We start from the raw sequence: 13,666 nt of genomic DNA, 5'->3' as shown, positions 1-13,666 counted from the left end.
CCCCACATACTCCCCAGCCCACCCCTGCTCACGCCTGACCCAGGCTATATTTCAACCATCCTTTCCTCCAACACCTCGGCTGAATGATAGGCCTTGAGAGGGAGGGGAAGGGATGCAAGTTAAATTTAGAGCCTTGATTCCAAAAAAAGTCTCTTTGCTTTCCCAACATCTGTGCTGCACCCAGTCACCCTGTAAATCTAAGAATGAATACGAGAGGATGGTGGAACATACAAATCTATAGGAGGGTTTTATCTGTCGGCAGAGATGAGTGTGTGTCCCTTCGAAGAGTCCTTCTAAAGCTTTGGCAGAGTTTAGGTTTACTTTGGTTGTCTGTGCAGTATTTCTTTACATTTATCTCTGTTCATCATCTTCAAACTTTCCTTTCCCTACAGGCAGGTCTGACTGTATTTCATTTTGTCGATTCAAAAAGTATTACAGCTGCCAGGAAGACAAAACTAAACTAGAACTTTTTTTTACGCTACATAGGCCTATTATATTTTACAATTTTATACCAGATTAGACTATATTATACTTCCTTTACTACACTGTACTATAATATGCTCTTTTTCACTGCATATATCATACTATGTCATCATTTACTGTAGTCAACTGTGGCCTAGTACTAAGATCTACCTAAGTACAGTAAACTAAACTATGCCATGTTTACCTGAACTGTTCGTGCTATGCTAGGATTTACTAAACTGTACAATACTACTGTACACTATACTATGCCATATTATACTATATATAACTTTACATAACTACTATGCCATACTACTGTATTGTACTGTGCTGTTGAACTATATACTGTACATAATATATCACAGTTTACTCTACTACACTAAGCTTTGTTATTCTTTGCTATTTTACATTACTCAACTATCCTAAGCAATATTTTACTTCCTTTTATGTTTTACTATAACCTACTATATTCTACTGTACTGTATGTTTACTCTATACTATACTAGACTACTCTTATTTAACTATATATAAGTATAATATAAACATACTACTGTATATCTACACTCAATAAAACTTCCACAAAAATATATGTAAGTATAATATAAATACTTGACTGGTCTAACTTAGCAAGGGACCATGAGAGGAACAGGCTCTCCATCCTCTCGCACGCTTTTAGGTGTTGCCGCCCTAATCTCAACCTTAACTGTTTTTGCTTTGAGATCTTAATCTGGAAACATGCTCTGTACCAACTGTTGCCTGCAGCTCGTCCACTCATCAAAATGTGGTTTTAGTTTGACAACAGCAATGACAAGTTCTGTATTCTGAATTTATCTAAGAGCCACATGTGTTGCCTTTGTTGGTTTACCATTGAGCCTTGTTGTTGATGGGTTTGTGTTCTTCGATCTTTTCTGATAACGTTTCTAACAAGTTTCCCTGGACCCTGCACTCACCACAATGACCGTGTCATCTGAATGCGTTTGCGTGCCTTTTAACATGCCCCTATGCAAATAGTGAAGGCGTCTTCGTCACATTTGTATTGTACTGCATGGTAGCTCTATTCTACTCTACTCTACTCTGGGCATCAATTACAACTCCACCATTGAGGGGAGCTGTTGGCTCTAGGGACACTGTGTGCTGTAGTTTTTTTATATTTAGATATAATATATAGTTATTGTGTTACTTTTATTCTCTATGAAGTGTGAGTGTTGTTATATTTCTTTTTATTGAACTGAATTTCAACTGCAGATGTGGTTTTGAGTGTGTTTTTGTTAAAGGGATTGTAGGGGCATTGATAAGCATTTCAAAAGCATCTCCATAGAGTTCAGACAGTGTGCTAAAGACTGCTTTGTCTAGGAAAATGGTAAATGAAACACTTGTCACAAACTTGTATTACATAATCTTATAACACAATTACGCCATTCAAGAAAAAGGCACTATTAGAAATAGTGAAATGGAAAAACACCCAGAGGAGCAGCTGCAGTGCTTGTATACGCTATTAACCTATTAACTCCAGATGTCTCTTTCTGGGCTTTGCCTTAATGAGTAGAGAGCTGGCGCCTGCAGTGTGTCAGGATCACAAGCAGATATAAGGACTGGGTGACAGGCCACTTCACCCCCCAGCCCTACTCTGCATTCACCTCGTTGTTCCTCATAGTCAGCTGTTATCTTTGTAGCCTGAATAAAAATGTGAAGAAGTTAATTTGTCCACCTATAACTATAAAAGTTTATAAAACAGTTAACTTCCTCTTCTTTTTATTTTACCTCTGGTGTGAGATGTTATCGCTCACAAACAGTAACCACACATTCGGAATTTGCACATTGCTCAGCACTTTAAGTACTTTGTGACCTTCTTTTTTACGGCTGACCTTTTATGTTAACTGTTTTTATTAACAGGGAGTGCCACCACTATTTCATTGAACTGCAAATCACCACAATGGCAAGAACATATCTTATCTCGAACTTTATGAACTATTTATTTATTAAAAGCATTTTTTAATATGACATACAGAGTTTCATGTATTTTTAAAAGATATTTGTCATTTAAGTAATCATAGTTATGGTTTTATAATAGTCCTAAAAGCTAAGTCTATGCCATTAATGACTGTCATTACTGTTTTAAATATGAATTTGCAATTATATACACACACATAGAGTATAACCCTTAAAGAGAACTTAAGCCTGTCCAAAACAGGGAGAGTCAAAGATAGGCGGCAGAAGGCCACATTTCCAACGTCATAGCTACATGTCATACAACACAACTTGGACCCCAATATTGAAAATGTATAAACAGACAGTACCTAAAAGAAAATCCCATCGATTTGTACTGTATGTGCACCCAAATTTAAAGCATACAGGGCATCACAGTGAAACCCAGGGTCTAAGATGCGAACTGTGTAACCTTTACCTTCCCCTGTTTGTCTGTACACAACTATTGGTCCCACTGTACAGCAGTAATGCAACTATTTACAAAATGCAGAATACCACAATAGCAAGTTTGATTAAATGTCTAACATATGAAACTACTCCTCAACATTTTCCATGAGTAAATCGTGACATTTCAGTATCCACCCTGCCTACAAGTATTTTCTCTCCAGATGACTCCTCCCCAGCACCTCATCACTGAACTGGTAGGTCAGCTTTTTCTTGATCTTTTTCACCTCTCCAGTTTTCCCGTAGTTGCGTAAGGCCCGGGCCATCTTCTGATAGGTCATTTTTTTGCGGTTTCCCTTCTGAATCCCCCAGCGGTGTGCCAGAGCCTCCTTGTGTTTGGATGAAAACTGGAAGGTCCCCTTGTCACTGTCCACCCACCAGATACTGTCCTTCATATTGCCGTTCCTTAAAAGATCCAACAGGAACTGGTATAAACGAATCTTCTTTTTGTTGCCTGTTTGAAATATCAGAGAGTTGGGCTGTTATAAAGACAAAACACACTTAAGAAAGAATAAGAAAAGAAATAACCTGGTAATTCTAAAAAGACAACCTAATACTTGAATACAAGGTAACTTCCCAAGACAACGCAAAGAATGACAACAAAATGAAAATCTAAAGAATGCAATCTGACACGAGTCATTGTTTTAGTGTTGTCCACTTTGTCATGGTGCTACGTGATACACATAGTTGATGACATATGAAATTATTAAGGGGATTAAATATCACCATTTTCACATCCCTTTATAAACGTCTGTCTACAAATTAAGAATAATTAATGAAAAATAATTAAAGTTTGAGTTCTTATTTCAAAGACAGGTTTAGAAACAAAATATATGACACCGTACTTCATAACAACATAAACTGCAACATATCATCATCATTATCACTATTAATGAAGAAAGTTCTCGCAGTAACTTAAGAATCTGTTAAGAGATCATAAATTAAACAAGCAAATGCCAGAAACTAACTCTGATTTTAGTTTTACAGGAAAGTAACTCAACAGTCGAGTTATCACAAGTCCCATTGACAGCAAGGTATGTAACCAGTTCTCTGAGTCTGAAGACTTGCCACACTACCTTGGTGGTGTGCAGTTGGGGAGGGTGCTCGATAAGACACCTTAGGGTTTCCTTTGCATAACTTGCAAATACATGATCATTTAAATACCATGCATGTTGTCTGGAACATGCTTCTGAGATGCCCTAAGCCATACAGATGGCCTCACACTGGAAGAACCATGTTTACTTGTGGTGTGTTCTCGATTCATCTTGCCAAATTCCAAATGTTAAAGGGATTTTGCAAGGTCATGTTCAGTCCAAAATGCAAAATGCTGACTTGGGTACAATAAGTGCTCACTGAGGTTCTTGATTAAAAACTGAGTTAATTTTGTTAAAACCATTTGGCTAAAGGCCCTGGAGACACCGCATCAGAAATAGCTCAGGCTCAGCCGTAATTTCTTCAACTGGCCAAAAGAGGAAGTAGAGAGCAAGCATATGATCGCAACGGGATGCGTCTCCACCATTACATGTGTCACATCGAATTAGTTTTCCTCTCAAAATATGTGTAACGACTCCATAAAATCTTTCATATCTAGTGTTAAATCATTGACATGTCCACACATTTTTTATTAAATGATCCATTTTGTCCCCTTTTGTTTTTTGAAAGCATAATTTGTTAAACATATTCTGAAAAATAGACATTATTAAATATAGATATTAAAATGTTATTCTTGTCCTCTCGTCCTAATTGTCCATTCTCACTGTGAATGATGTTAATGGATGACTATATTTCGTATTTTTTTGCTCCTTTGCTCTTTTAATGTGCTGTTGTGCAACTTTGACGCAGTTGTGTGACGAATATATGTTAGTTTCACAGGCTTGAGGATGATCTGAGTTTCTTTCAGTCTGTTGTCATTTTTTCCCCCCGTGTCTATAGTTTGTGTGTCACTGTGACATTGTTATTGTAAATGGTGTACAGTCAATTGAGATAAGTCGATCAGATCTCTAAAAAGGAGGTTCTTCTCTAAAGGCCCAACATCTAGTCATATAGTCTGGAATTCTTCTATTACACCTGCTGGATGTATACCATAACTCAACATACACATCCAGCCTTGGACAATGAGAGCATTCATAACCTCTCTATTTTTTTGCTCACTTGTCATAACCAACATGTAAAAGCTGTTGTGCAACCATTAGCATATCCTAAAAGTGTTTCTTAACTTGTCAGCAGAACACAAAGCTGACATGGCTTTTTCCAAACCTCCACCAGAAGACGTCACTGACCTGCTGCAAACAATACTTCATTTTTTTTAAGACTGAAGTCTATAAACGTGTCTTACGACCATGACCTGGATGATTGAGAATGATCAATAACCAGCACAGTTTGCCTTAAAGTATGTGTGCTCAATGCTCAGCAAAGGGCTTGAGAGTTCCCATTCTGGGAAATGTTTTGTCTATCCTCACCCATATCTCCTGCAGTGACATAAGAGACTCGATCTCTCAGACACTCTTCATCAGACACCTCCAGAGGGGGACTTCTTTCAACGTGCTCCTCATCATCAGAGCTGCGCTGGGACACATGTGGTGGATACAAAGGCCGAGGGAAATATGCCACCTACAACACAGGAGTCAAAGTTAGTCTTAGATAAAAAATTCTGCCATAGTTTAACCCAATTTCCTTCATGTTGCTCCCAGATTTTATTTAATACTCTATGAGAATGTTGCATAATCAGTTTGATTCAAATGTTTTGATAACACACACAAAAAATATTGCACCCTTTTATGACATTTGTTTATCAGCTTTTATATACTGTGTTCCAGGTCAGGATTTTACATACAAACCATTATTTTGCAAGAGATATCAGAATGTCATTGTGCCTAACATCTGACGCACATGTGTGGGTTTGCACTCAAATCTGTGTGGTTTCTTCTTAAAGAATACAAACTGCAAAACATGAGTTTTGCAGCTGAAATACACATTTACTGTGTTTTAGTACATGGGTTGATTTGTGAATGTATGTTAATGTATTTGTGGTGCCGCATGCTTAAGAAACACTACAAACTGGAATATATAGTCTTAAAATGTAGGGAAGAAGTTTCAAATTTGAAAATTTGACTTGGTTAGAGACTGCGCTTTAATGCAGTCCAAAAGCAGATAACTCAGTTCTGGTTCACTGGTTCACAACCGGAGGGGTGGAGCTTGCCATTGTGACACCGTTAGCTTTGCAAAGCCTTCAGACTCTATTCAAAGAAACCTTCTTTTTTTTTTTACTGAAATAAAGAAAAAGAAGAAAAACCAAAATTAAAAAGTTTTTCTTGTAACTCAAAGATTCACTTCCTGATTTTTTGCCACAGGACCTTAAAAGGCCTTCAATTCCCTGAATGTTTTCTCTGATTTGACATCCAACTTTGAAGATGTCTGCATTGAACTGAAAGCCTATTTGGTGATTCAGAGTTGTTAATAAAGATCATTAAGCATCAATTAACTTGTTTTAGTTTGTGGAATGCGTACTTCTCTAAGGAAACCCTTACTTAACTTTACTCTTTAGTCATCTCCGTGTGTCATCATTGTCAACTTGACAGTTTAAGTTTTGTGCAATTTAATCTGATGTGAATTTATATTCAAACAATGTTTTCTGTACATGTTTGTGTGCATGTGCTGGCGTGTAAGTCCTGTATGTTTATTCCTTCCCTGCATGTGTTTGTATTCTGACAGTGGGACTTACTGGCTGCTGTAACACGTGTGGATGTGCCCCGAGGTTTGGATCCAGCAGGTTTTCTGCGTCGTACCGTATGGCGTCGTGTCGTATGAGGCTAGGGGCGTGGAGAGCCTGCACACTCTGCAATTCTGTGAAGTTGGCCTCTTGGAGGTTTTCAAACTCTACGGGGTGTACGTGAGGGTGGTAGTCCCAGTGATCTGGGGACAGAGAGAGAGATGAGAAACAACGTTATGGCTGCAGCTTTCTGTGGTTTCTTTTTATCATGACTTTTTCGGTCTCAACAAAGGACTCAAAAAAGAGTAAACAGTAATAAATCAAAGCAAGGTTAACTGAAACACACTGCAGTCTTATACACAACTCATGAACATGCCTTTAAAAAAGACTTGGTGTTGCAGAAATACATGGTTAGAGAGGTGAGAGGGGGCTCATCAAAAAAGCCAGAATGTTTACCTAGGAAAATGAATCGTTATAAAATATCTAAAACCACGAAGTACAAAGCAAATACAACTCGCTGCTTACTCATAGTGCTTTCGTTTGCATCAACTGGGTGAAATGGGAGAATAACAGAATACAGCATGAAGCTCTTTCCTGTTTGATACCTCACTAACGAATGTTGCTACAGCCGTTGCATTAGAATTTGCTAGCTTTTTCATGTTGTCAAAATTGATCCATAAATTAAAATTAAATCCATGATTCAACTGTATTTATGGTAATAAGGGACAAACAAATATTAAGTGAATGATTATTTAACAGGCAAACTACTGTTACTTTACAACTGTATATACTTTAAAAAATGAAGTTGAGCTACATCATAAAGACATGTCATACATCCGATGAAACACTGAAACTACATTACTGTATATTAGTGTATGTAGCGTTTGAATTTATACAAGGATACAATAAATGAGATATTTAGAAATTAGAATAAGATATTTTTATCAAACAACAACTGACACTTTCTCAGTTGTGGCGCCTTTTGTTATAAGGTCAGGAAAAGTGTCCCCACCCTCCACCCATTATAGATTGTTTTGGTGCAATATTCAAAACTGTTGATTACAAGAGAAAGTAAAGCACCTCTCTCGTATCAACAAAACCCCAAGGGGCGAAAGTTTGTTCTATGTCTGTAGGTTGTAGCGGCCGAAAGAAATGGCATCTGTTTCCTGTGTTCCATAGCCCCGAATGTGGTGCGCTCCAGCTGCACTCACTGCAGACTCTTTATGCACAACGCACCAGAAATACAGTGTCACCACATCAGGTCATGGTGACTGATCCGAAGATTCAGAATAGATCACTAAAATGACAGTAGTTTCCTTTGTCTTTCAGAGAAAAGCAATGTATCAAATGTATATCATGCCCCCACAATCATCATCCTTCATTTCCATCTTGAAATGTTTTATATGTTTACAACACACAATGTATCCTAACAAAACAAGCCTCCGTACTCTTTGCACATGAGACAAAATGTATTTTGAAGCAAAACTCACCTGTCTGAATATCTGCGTCCAGGACACTACTATAATTATAATATTCTGCAATGTGATGTCTGTAGATCTCAGGGTCGTACATTTCTTCTGAGTGCTGAAAGAGCAAATAAAGACATTTTCAGCCACAAAATCACGAAAGAACCCTGTCTACTGGATGGTGTATATAATGCAAATACCACATTATGTCAATAAGAATCTGATCTTGGACTTTGATAAAGTTCCCATTGTCTCTTTAGTAAATCAGGCGAAGCATTAGTAATATTTGTGCTATAATAATGACTTTTTTTTCCTATCCCTTCTGTTCCGAAACTCTCAAGAAGTTTTGAGTTTCATTTTCACCTCACCCATAGTATAAAAGACTCTTACAGTTTGTGTGCTCTATTCAAATTGTAGTAGACTCACATTAAGTCATCTTATTTGACATAACACACGTTGTCCAACCTCTTGACTATTAAATGAGTTTCTGTTGAATGTTAATTATAAATAATTTACTCAAGGAACTAGTGTAAGCTTGAGATGCTTGAAAGTCTCCCCAGAGTTTATATAATAATAATAATTAAAAAAAAGATACTTACAGGCGGGATGAGGTAGCTCTCCATTCTGTATGGATGCAACATGGAGACCTCTTTTCCAACAGTCCGATTCTCAGATGTTTTGCAGGCAAAAATACTCTCTCAGCCTTTCAAAACTTTTGCGGTACCATTGCACAATGTTTCAAAATTTCCTCTCACTCAACGAAAAACTCTAAAATTTCTCTCTCTCTGATTGTATAGCAGACACTTACGACCTAAGCCACTCTCAGAGGCCTTCAGCTGTGTCAAATGAAATTAAATAAAGGAGGCCCGCTGTTTGACTGTAAAATGAAAAAGGAACTTTTGACTTCTGTAAAATGTATGTGGGTGGGAGCAATAGAGTGTGTCTGCTACAGGTTCCTGGCCATTGATGATTTGTCAGGGGAGACCATGAAACTTCACATTTATCAGGGTCTATATACTGTCCCCTCCCTTCTCAGCCAATCATCATAAGGCTTTTCCTCACTGTCAGTTTCTCCCCCGATAAACAGGGTGAGCTGTTGAATAGCAGCCAGATACATAAAACAAAAGAGCAACTGTACATTAACACAGCTAAAGATGGTATTAAATTAGATAATGGATAAAAAGTTCATTGTCCAATCAAGTTTCAAACAAAGTGAAAATAATGTAGTACAGGGAGACAGTAAGGTTATTTATTCAAAGAATTAAAAAGACTAGTAATAGATTCAAAGCTAAAAAGCATCTGTGATCATGTACACACAAGTTGTCCGATTGACCTTCTGAGGAAAAACTAAATAAATCTAGTTTAAGAGAAGCAGATTTCCTCAAATGATTATGAACACTACAATGTAATATATGCTTTCCAAATGTAGTATCCAGATATAAGGATAGGTATTTATAAATATCTTCTTGACAAATAAATTGACAATATGTAATAATATACATATTTCTATGAAGAACTTTTCATTAATACTCAAAATAAAAACAAAACTGTTTTCCTGTTTGTGTTTATTTAATTATAAAAACTGAATATGAGGAAAAATGTATATAATATAGAGTTTTTTAGTAGAATCAGCATTAAAATAAGCTTTATTCAACATGTTAGAGTTATTTTGTTGTTAAACAATGATTTTGACTCTGATGTACATTAGCGTTTAATGAACTTACACACATTGTAAATAAAAAGCACTAGAAAGCTCATCATCATAGATCATCATATTTAAAAATATATATATTTAATCAGAACATAAGCTAGAAATAACATCTCACAGGTACAGCACAGACAGGATTTTCTGAGACACATACAGTATGTTATTTTTAATTGTCAGCAAATTGTGTGTGAAAGGAAGTATCAAAGTGTAATCAGCTATACGTCCTGTTCTGAATGCAGACTTGAAACTGACAGACTGAGGGTTTATAATAAAAAAGGACTATAAATGTAGAGTTGGTGATGTAAACACGACAGAGGACAAATGTTGACAGTCATACCCACAGACACAATCACACTGACAAGCAGCTGGAAGATAAGATAAAGGTACAGTACCTGTGTTGAAACCACGCTGGGGTTAAATGAAGATTATTACTATCAGATAGATGAGATACTGCAGAAAAACTCCTGGGGGGTCAGTGGGTACCTCTGCGATTAGGAAACTGAAATGGTCTGTTGGTTTGCTTAAGTAATGCGTTTGTTACAAATATTTCCCAGCTGCAGAGAAAACTGCTAAATAGTAAAGCAACAGTGAAGCCCAAATCTGAGTGTTTATTGTTAGAGATGTCTGTTAAGAGGAAGACTGCAGCGTTGTGATAAGGCAATGTGCTAAATATTACTTTCTGTAAGATTAAATTACTGAGGTTAGTTGTTGATTCCCATGGGTGCTGAGATCTCAGGTACAAACTAAAGTATGTTCAAAGCACCTTTCAAAAACGGCTTCCATATTTATTGCAACATAGTCCGGTACAGTCACAGAATCATCAGAGTCTGGTAAACATGACTGTTGGACATATTTACAACCAGCAGTACTTCAACTTCTTATGCATATATTTATGATACATGCTGTTTGAATGAACTCTACAATAGTTGGTTTACATTATCCTGTCTTCATATCTGTTGTTATTTCAATGGCTTTTAAAAAACATGACCTTCTGTTTTCCTTGCTTATGGATCAGAGTCTCAAATTGGGAGCTGTTAAAACCACACAGGCTGTGGGCAACCTCGACAGGCCCCATCTTATTCACAGCTGGCTGAACAAAACTGATGACATATACAGTAGCATTTTCCGAGAGTATTAATACACAAAGGGCTGCAGCACGCCAGCCACTATTTCCATCACAACTGTTTCAGTGAAGACAAAAAATAACAATTGAGAGACTTTTTGTTCATGGCATGCAAGAAAATTATTGACAAGCATCTGTTTAAAATGTGTTCTTTGTTTACCTAACTATTTTGATATGTTTTAAATAAATACAACTTACTTCAATGTCAAGGTTGATCATCTAATCTTCATATCCAATAATATGTTAACGTTGATTACATAATAAAATGGAAATGCTACTTAAGGTATTGTATTTAGAGGAGAAACAAATTATGTTAGCTCTGTTGCATAAAATGGAAACTCCAGTTAAGAACAAGAACCTCAAAGCTGTACTGAAGTGCAAAGAAGAGGTAATTGGAATGCTTCTCAATCTTTTAATTTAAGCAAATGCAAGTCAGAGCACCCATGTGGTAACCGAGGAAAATACATACTTTTTTACAGTCTTTTGTTCAAATATGTGAACGTAACTTTGGGTACAAATGTATCGAGGTAGGAATTTCAGGCCCTATTTATCCTTCATTTATACTTAAGAATGCGTTGGTCCTCGCGTTGGACCGGAGTGCAAGAACTTTGAATAACTAAATTAGGAGTGAAAGAACTTAATAAAACTGATCAGATTTTAACTCATAAAATCAGTTTGACTAGGTTTGTTAGGTTGTTAAGGGCTTACCACATTCTAAAAAGTACAAAAACATAACAGGGAAGTACTTGACTTGAAAAATGCAATAAAAATGTGACAAAAGATTTACCGAAAGATTTAGTTGATTTATTACTTTACCCACTCAAATCAAAGACAAACATACATTCAGCACCTTTACAGCTCACTTAAAAACATAGTTCACTGACAACTACACCTGCAGACACCATTCTGTTCTGGATAGGGCGTGTGTGTTACATGTTGTGTTCATGGATGTTGCCCCTTGTGTCTGTTATGTGATTGTGATGTGCATTTTATTGTTTCTCTTTGATCCTTTTGCCTCTATCAACCTGTCTTTCGTCCTTTCTTTTTATCCAACCCTGTTGATGATTGTGATTTTTATTGTGATTTTAGGGTGTCTATTACCATCTGGCCGGGGACAACAGCTGGAAATGCCATGTTGGTTAAAGCTGCCCCATTTACTGTTTTTTGTGACAATTAATTAATGGGGACTGTCCACAACATCATAAACTAATACACTAACTAAACTAAACCTAGCGTGAATCTGTAGAGGTATTGAATACAGATTTGGTAAAAACATTACTTTTATTTGATCAATGCTGCATCTGCTGAATGTAATTTCAAATTGTATTTAATTGAAGTTCAGTTCAGTTGTTGCCATTACTGCATGAAACTTAATTTCTAAGCTTTGCATTCACTCAACATTAACTTGGTGGTCCTCTTCTCGATGTCTCTGGTGCCTTTTAAAGACTTTTAGGTCTGTTTTTCTACACTTTATGTCTTACTTATGGTCTGAAAGAGTAAATACATTCAGAATAAAGGGTATGCATTAACATAATAACAAATGAGGAACTGGGAATGTGTCTCTCAGATTCAGTTCCTTGAAGGTTGCCTTTGAATGGATCCATCTACATGTCAGGATCATCGAGACCTTAATACAGGTCTGTTGCTTTGTTGTCATCCTTTGCTAAAAGGAAGTTTTGCATTGTGTAAAGGATCTTTCAAAAATAATTGTGTTTGTCAATGTGCAGTTTAAAAAATAGCTGTAAATACACATAATTACCAAATGAAAACTTTGACAAATTAACATTATTTTGTAAGACCCGTTAGAAACTACAAGTTTTGTTGAATAACAAGAAAAATCGTTTCCACAAAATGTTCAAAAACTAACTACAAGTTCACAAACCCATTCATCCTTTTTTCAATCCTTACAAACCAAAAGTTGGAAAAACCCTGATACATTTATGTTAAGCCCGGAGTGTTTCTGATAAAGCCTTCAACTTGTCTGTTTCACTTTCTCCAGGCAGATTCTAAAATCCTAAAAAGACCCTGAAAGATTACACATTGTTTTATTCAAAAAACGCAAATTATTTTATACATACTTCCAGACCACATACACTCAGTGACAACTTTATTAATACTCCTGTACAATTGTAATCCAACATAATGTAAACCAGCAAACACCACAACTACTCAGTAACATTTCTTGAATTAAAACATGTATTAAAACAAAATAAACATTGTAATCTTCAAAAATGAACAATTGGTGGCAGATCTGTTCCAATTGCATGACACATGTACTGGTGTTCGAACTCTTTTAACCAAAGAAACAAGGATGGTGCTATATTAGCTGTAATGTTTCAGTGGTTGACACATTACCACTTGCTTGATATAGATAAATCCACTTATTAGCCCTGAAGGACATGTGACTCTTACAGTGTCCCGTTTTAGCTAAGTATCTGTTATTTAACCTCTGTTACTCATGCACCCACACTTGTTCACAGCTGATGAAATAACAGAAAATCCTCACAATATTAGGTTAGCAGAGCTGGAATGTAACTTAGCACGACACTATATTTATTTAAAGAAATCCTATGTAAGTTTAGCTAATCATCTGCAACTGTTGCAACTAGCGTCAATTGCTTCACTATGTAACACAACTGAAAATGTTTCATAAAATTTACATTGGCTCAGTAATGTCATTGAAACAGCACAGCCTTTTATCATGTTGGTGACATTAGCCAACATTAACCAGCATTCAGGTCTTGCCAGACAAAGAAGCAGAGTGTGGG

At 36.5% G+C, this 13,666-nt stretch overlaps 1 protein-coding gene across 1 annotated transcript; it reads right to left on the bottom strand.

The window, feature by feature from the left end:
- Positions 1–2,411: 2,411 nt before the first annotated feature.
- Positions 2,412–9,060, bottom strand: spi1b (Spi-1 proto-oncogene b). The gene is made up of 5 exons (XM_063881877.1): positions 8,667–9,060; positions 8,092–8,185; positions 6,614–6,804; positions 5,352–5,502; positions 2,412–3,346 (listed from the first exon to the last, which is right to left on the bottom strand). The coding sequence occupies exons 1-5, from the start codon at positions 8,706–8,708 to the stop codon at positions 3,036–3,038; spliced, it is 789 nt and encodes a 262-aa protein (XP_063737947.1). The 5' UTR covers positions 8,709–9,060; the 3' UTR covers positions 2,412–3,035.
- Between the last annotated feature and the right edge of the window lie 4,606 nt (positions 9,061–13,666).

This window comes from Eleginops maclovinus, chromosome 4, assembly GCF_036324505.1.
Source record: "Eleginops maclovinus isolate JMC-PN-2008 ecotype Puerto Natales chromosome 4, JC_Emac_rtc_rv5, whole genome shotgun sequence".
Lineage (NCBI taxonomy): Eukaryota > Metazoa > Chordata > Actinopteri > Perciformes > Eleginopidae > Eleginops > Eleginops maclovinus.
The sequence above is the reverse complement of the archived record's forward strand: the minus strand, read 5'-3'. Positions and strand labels throughout refer to the sequence as shown.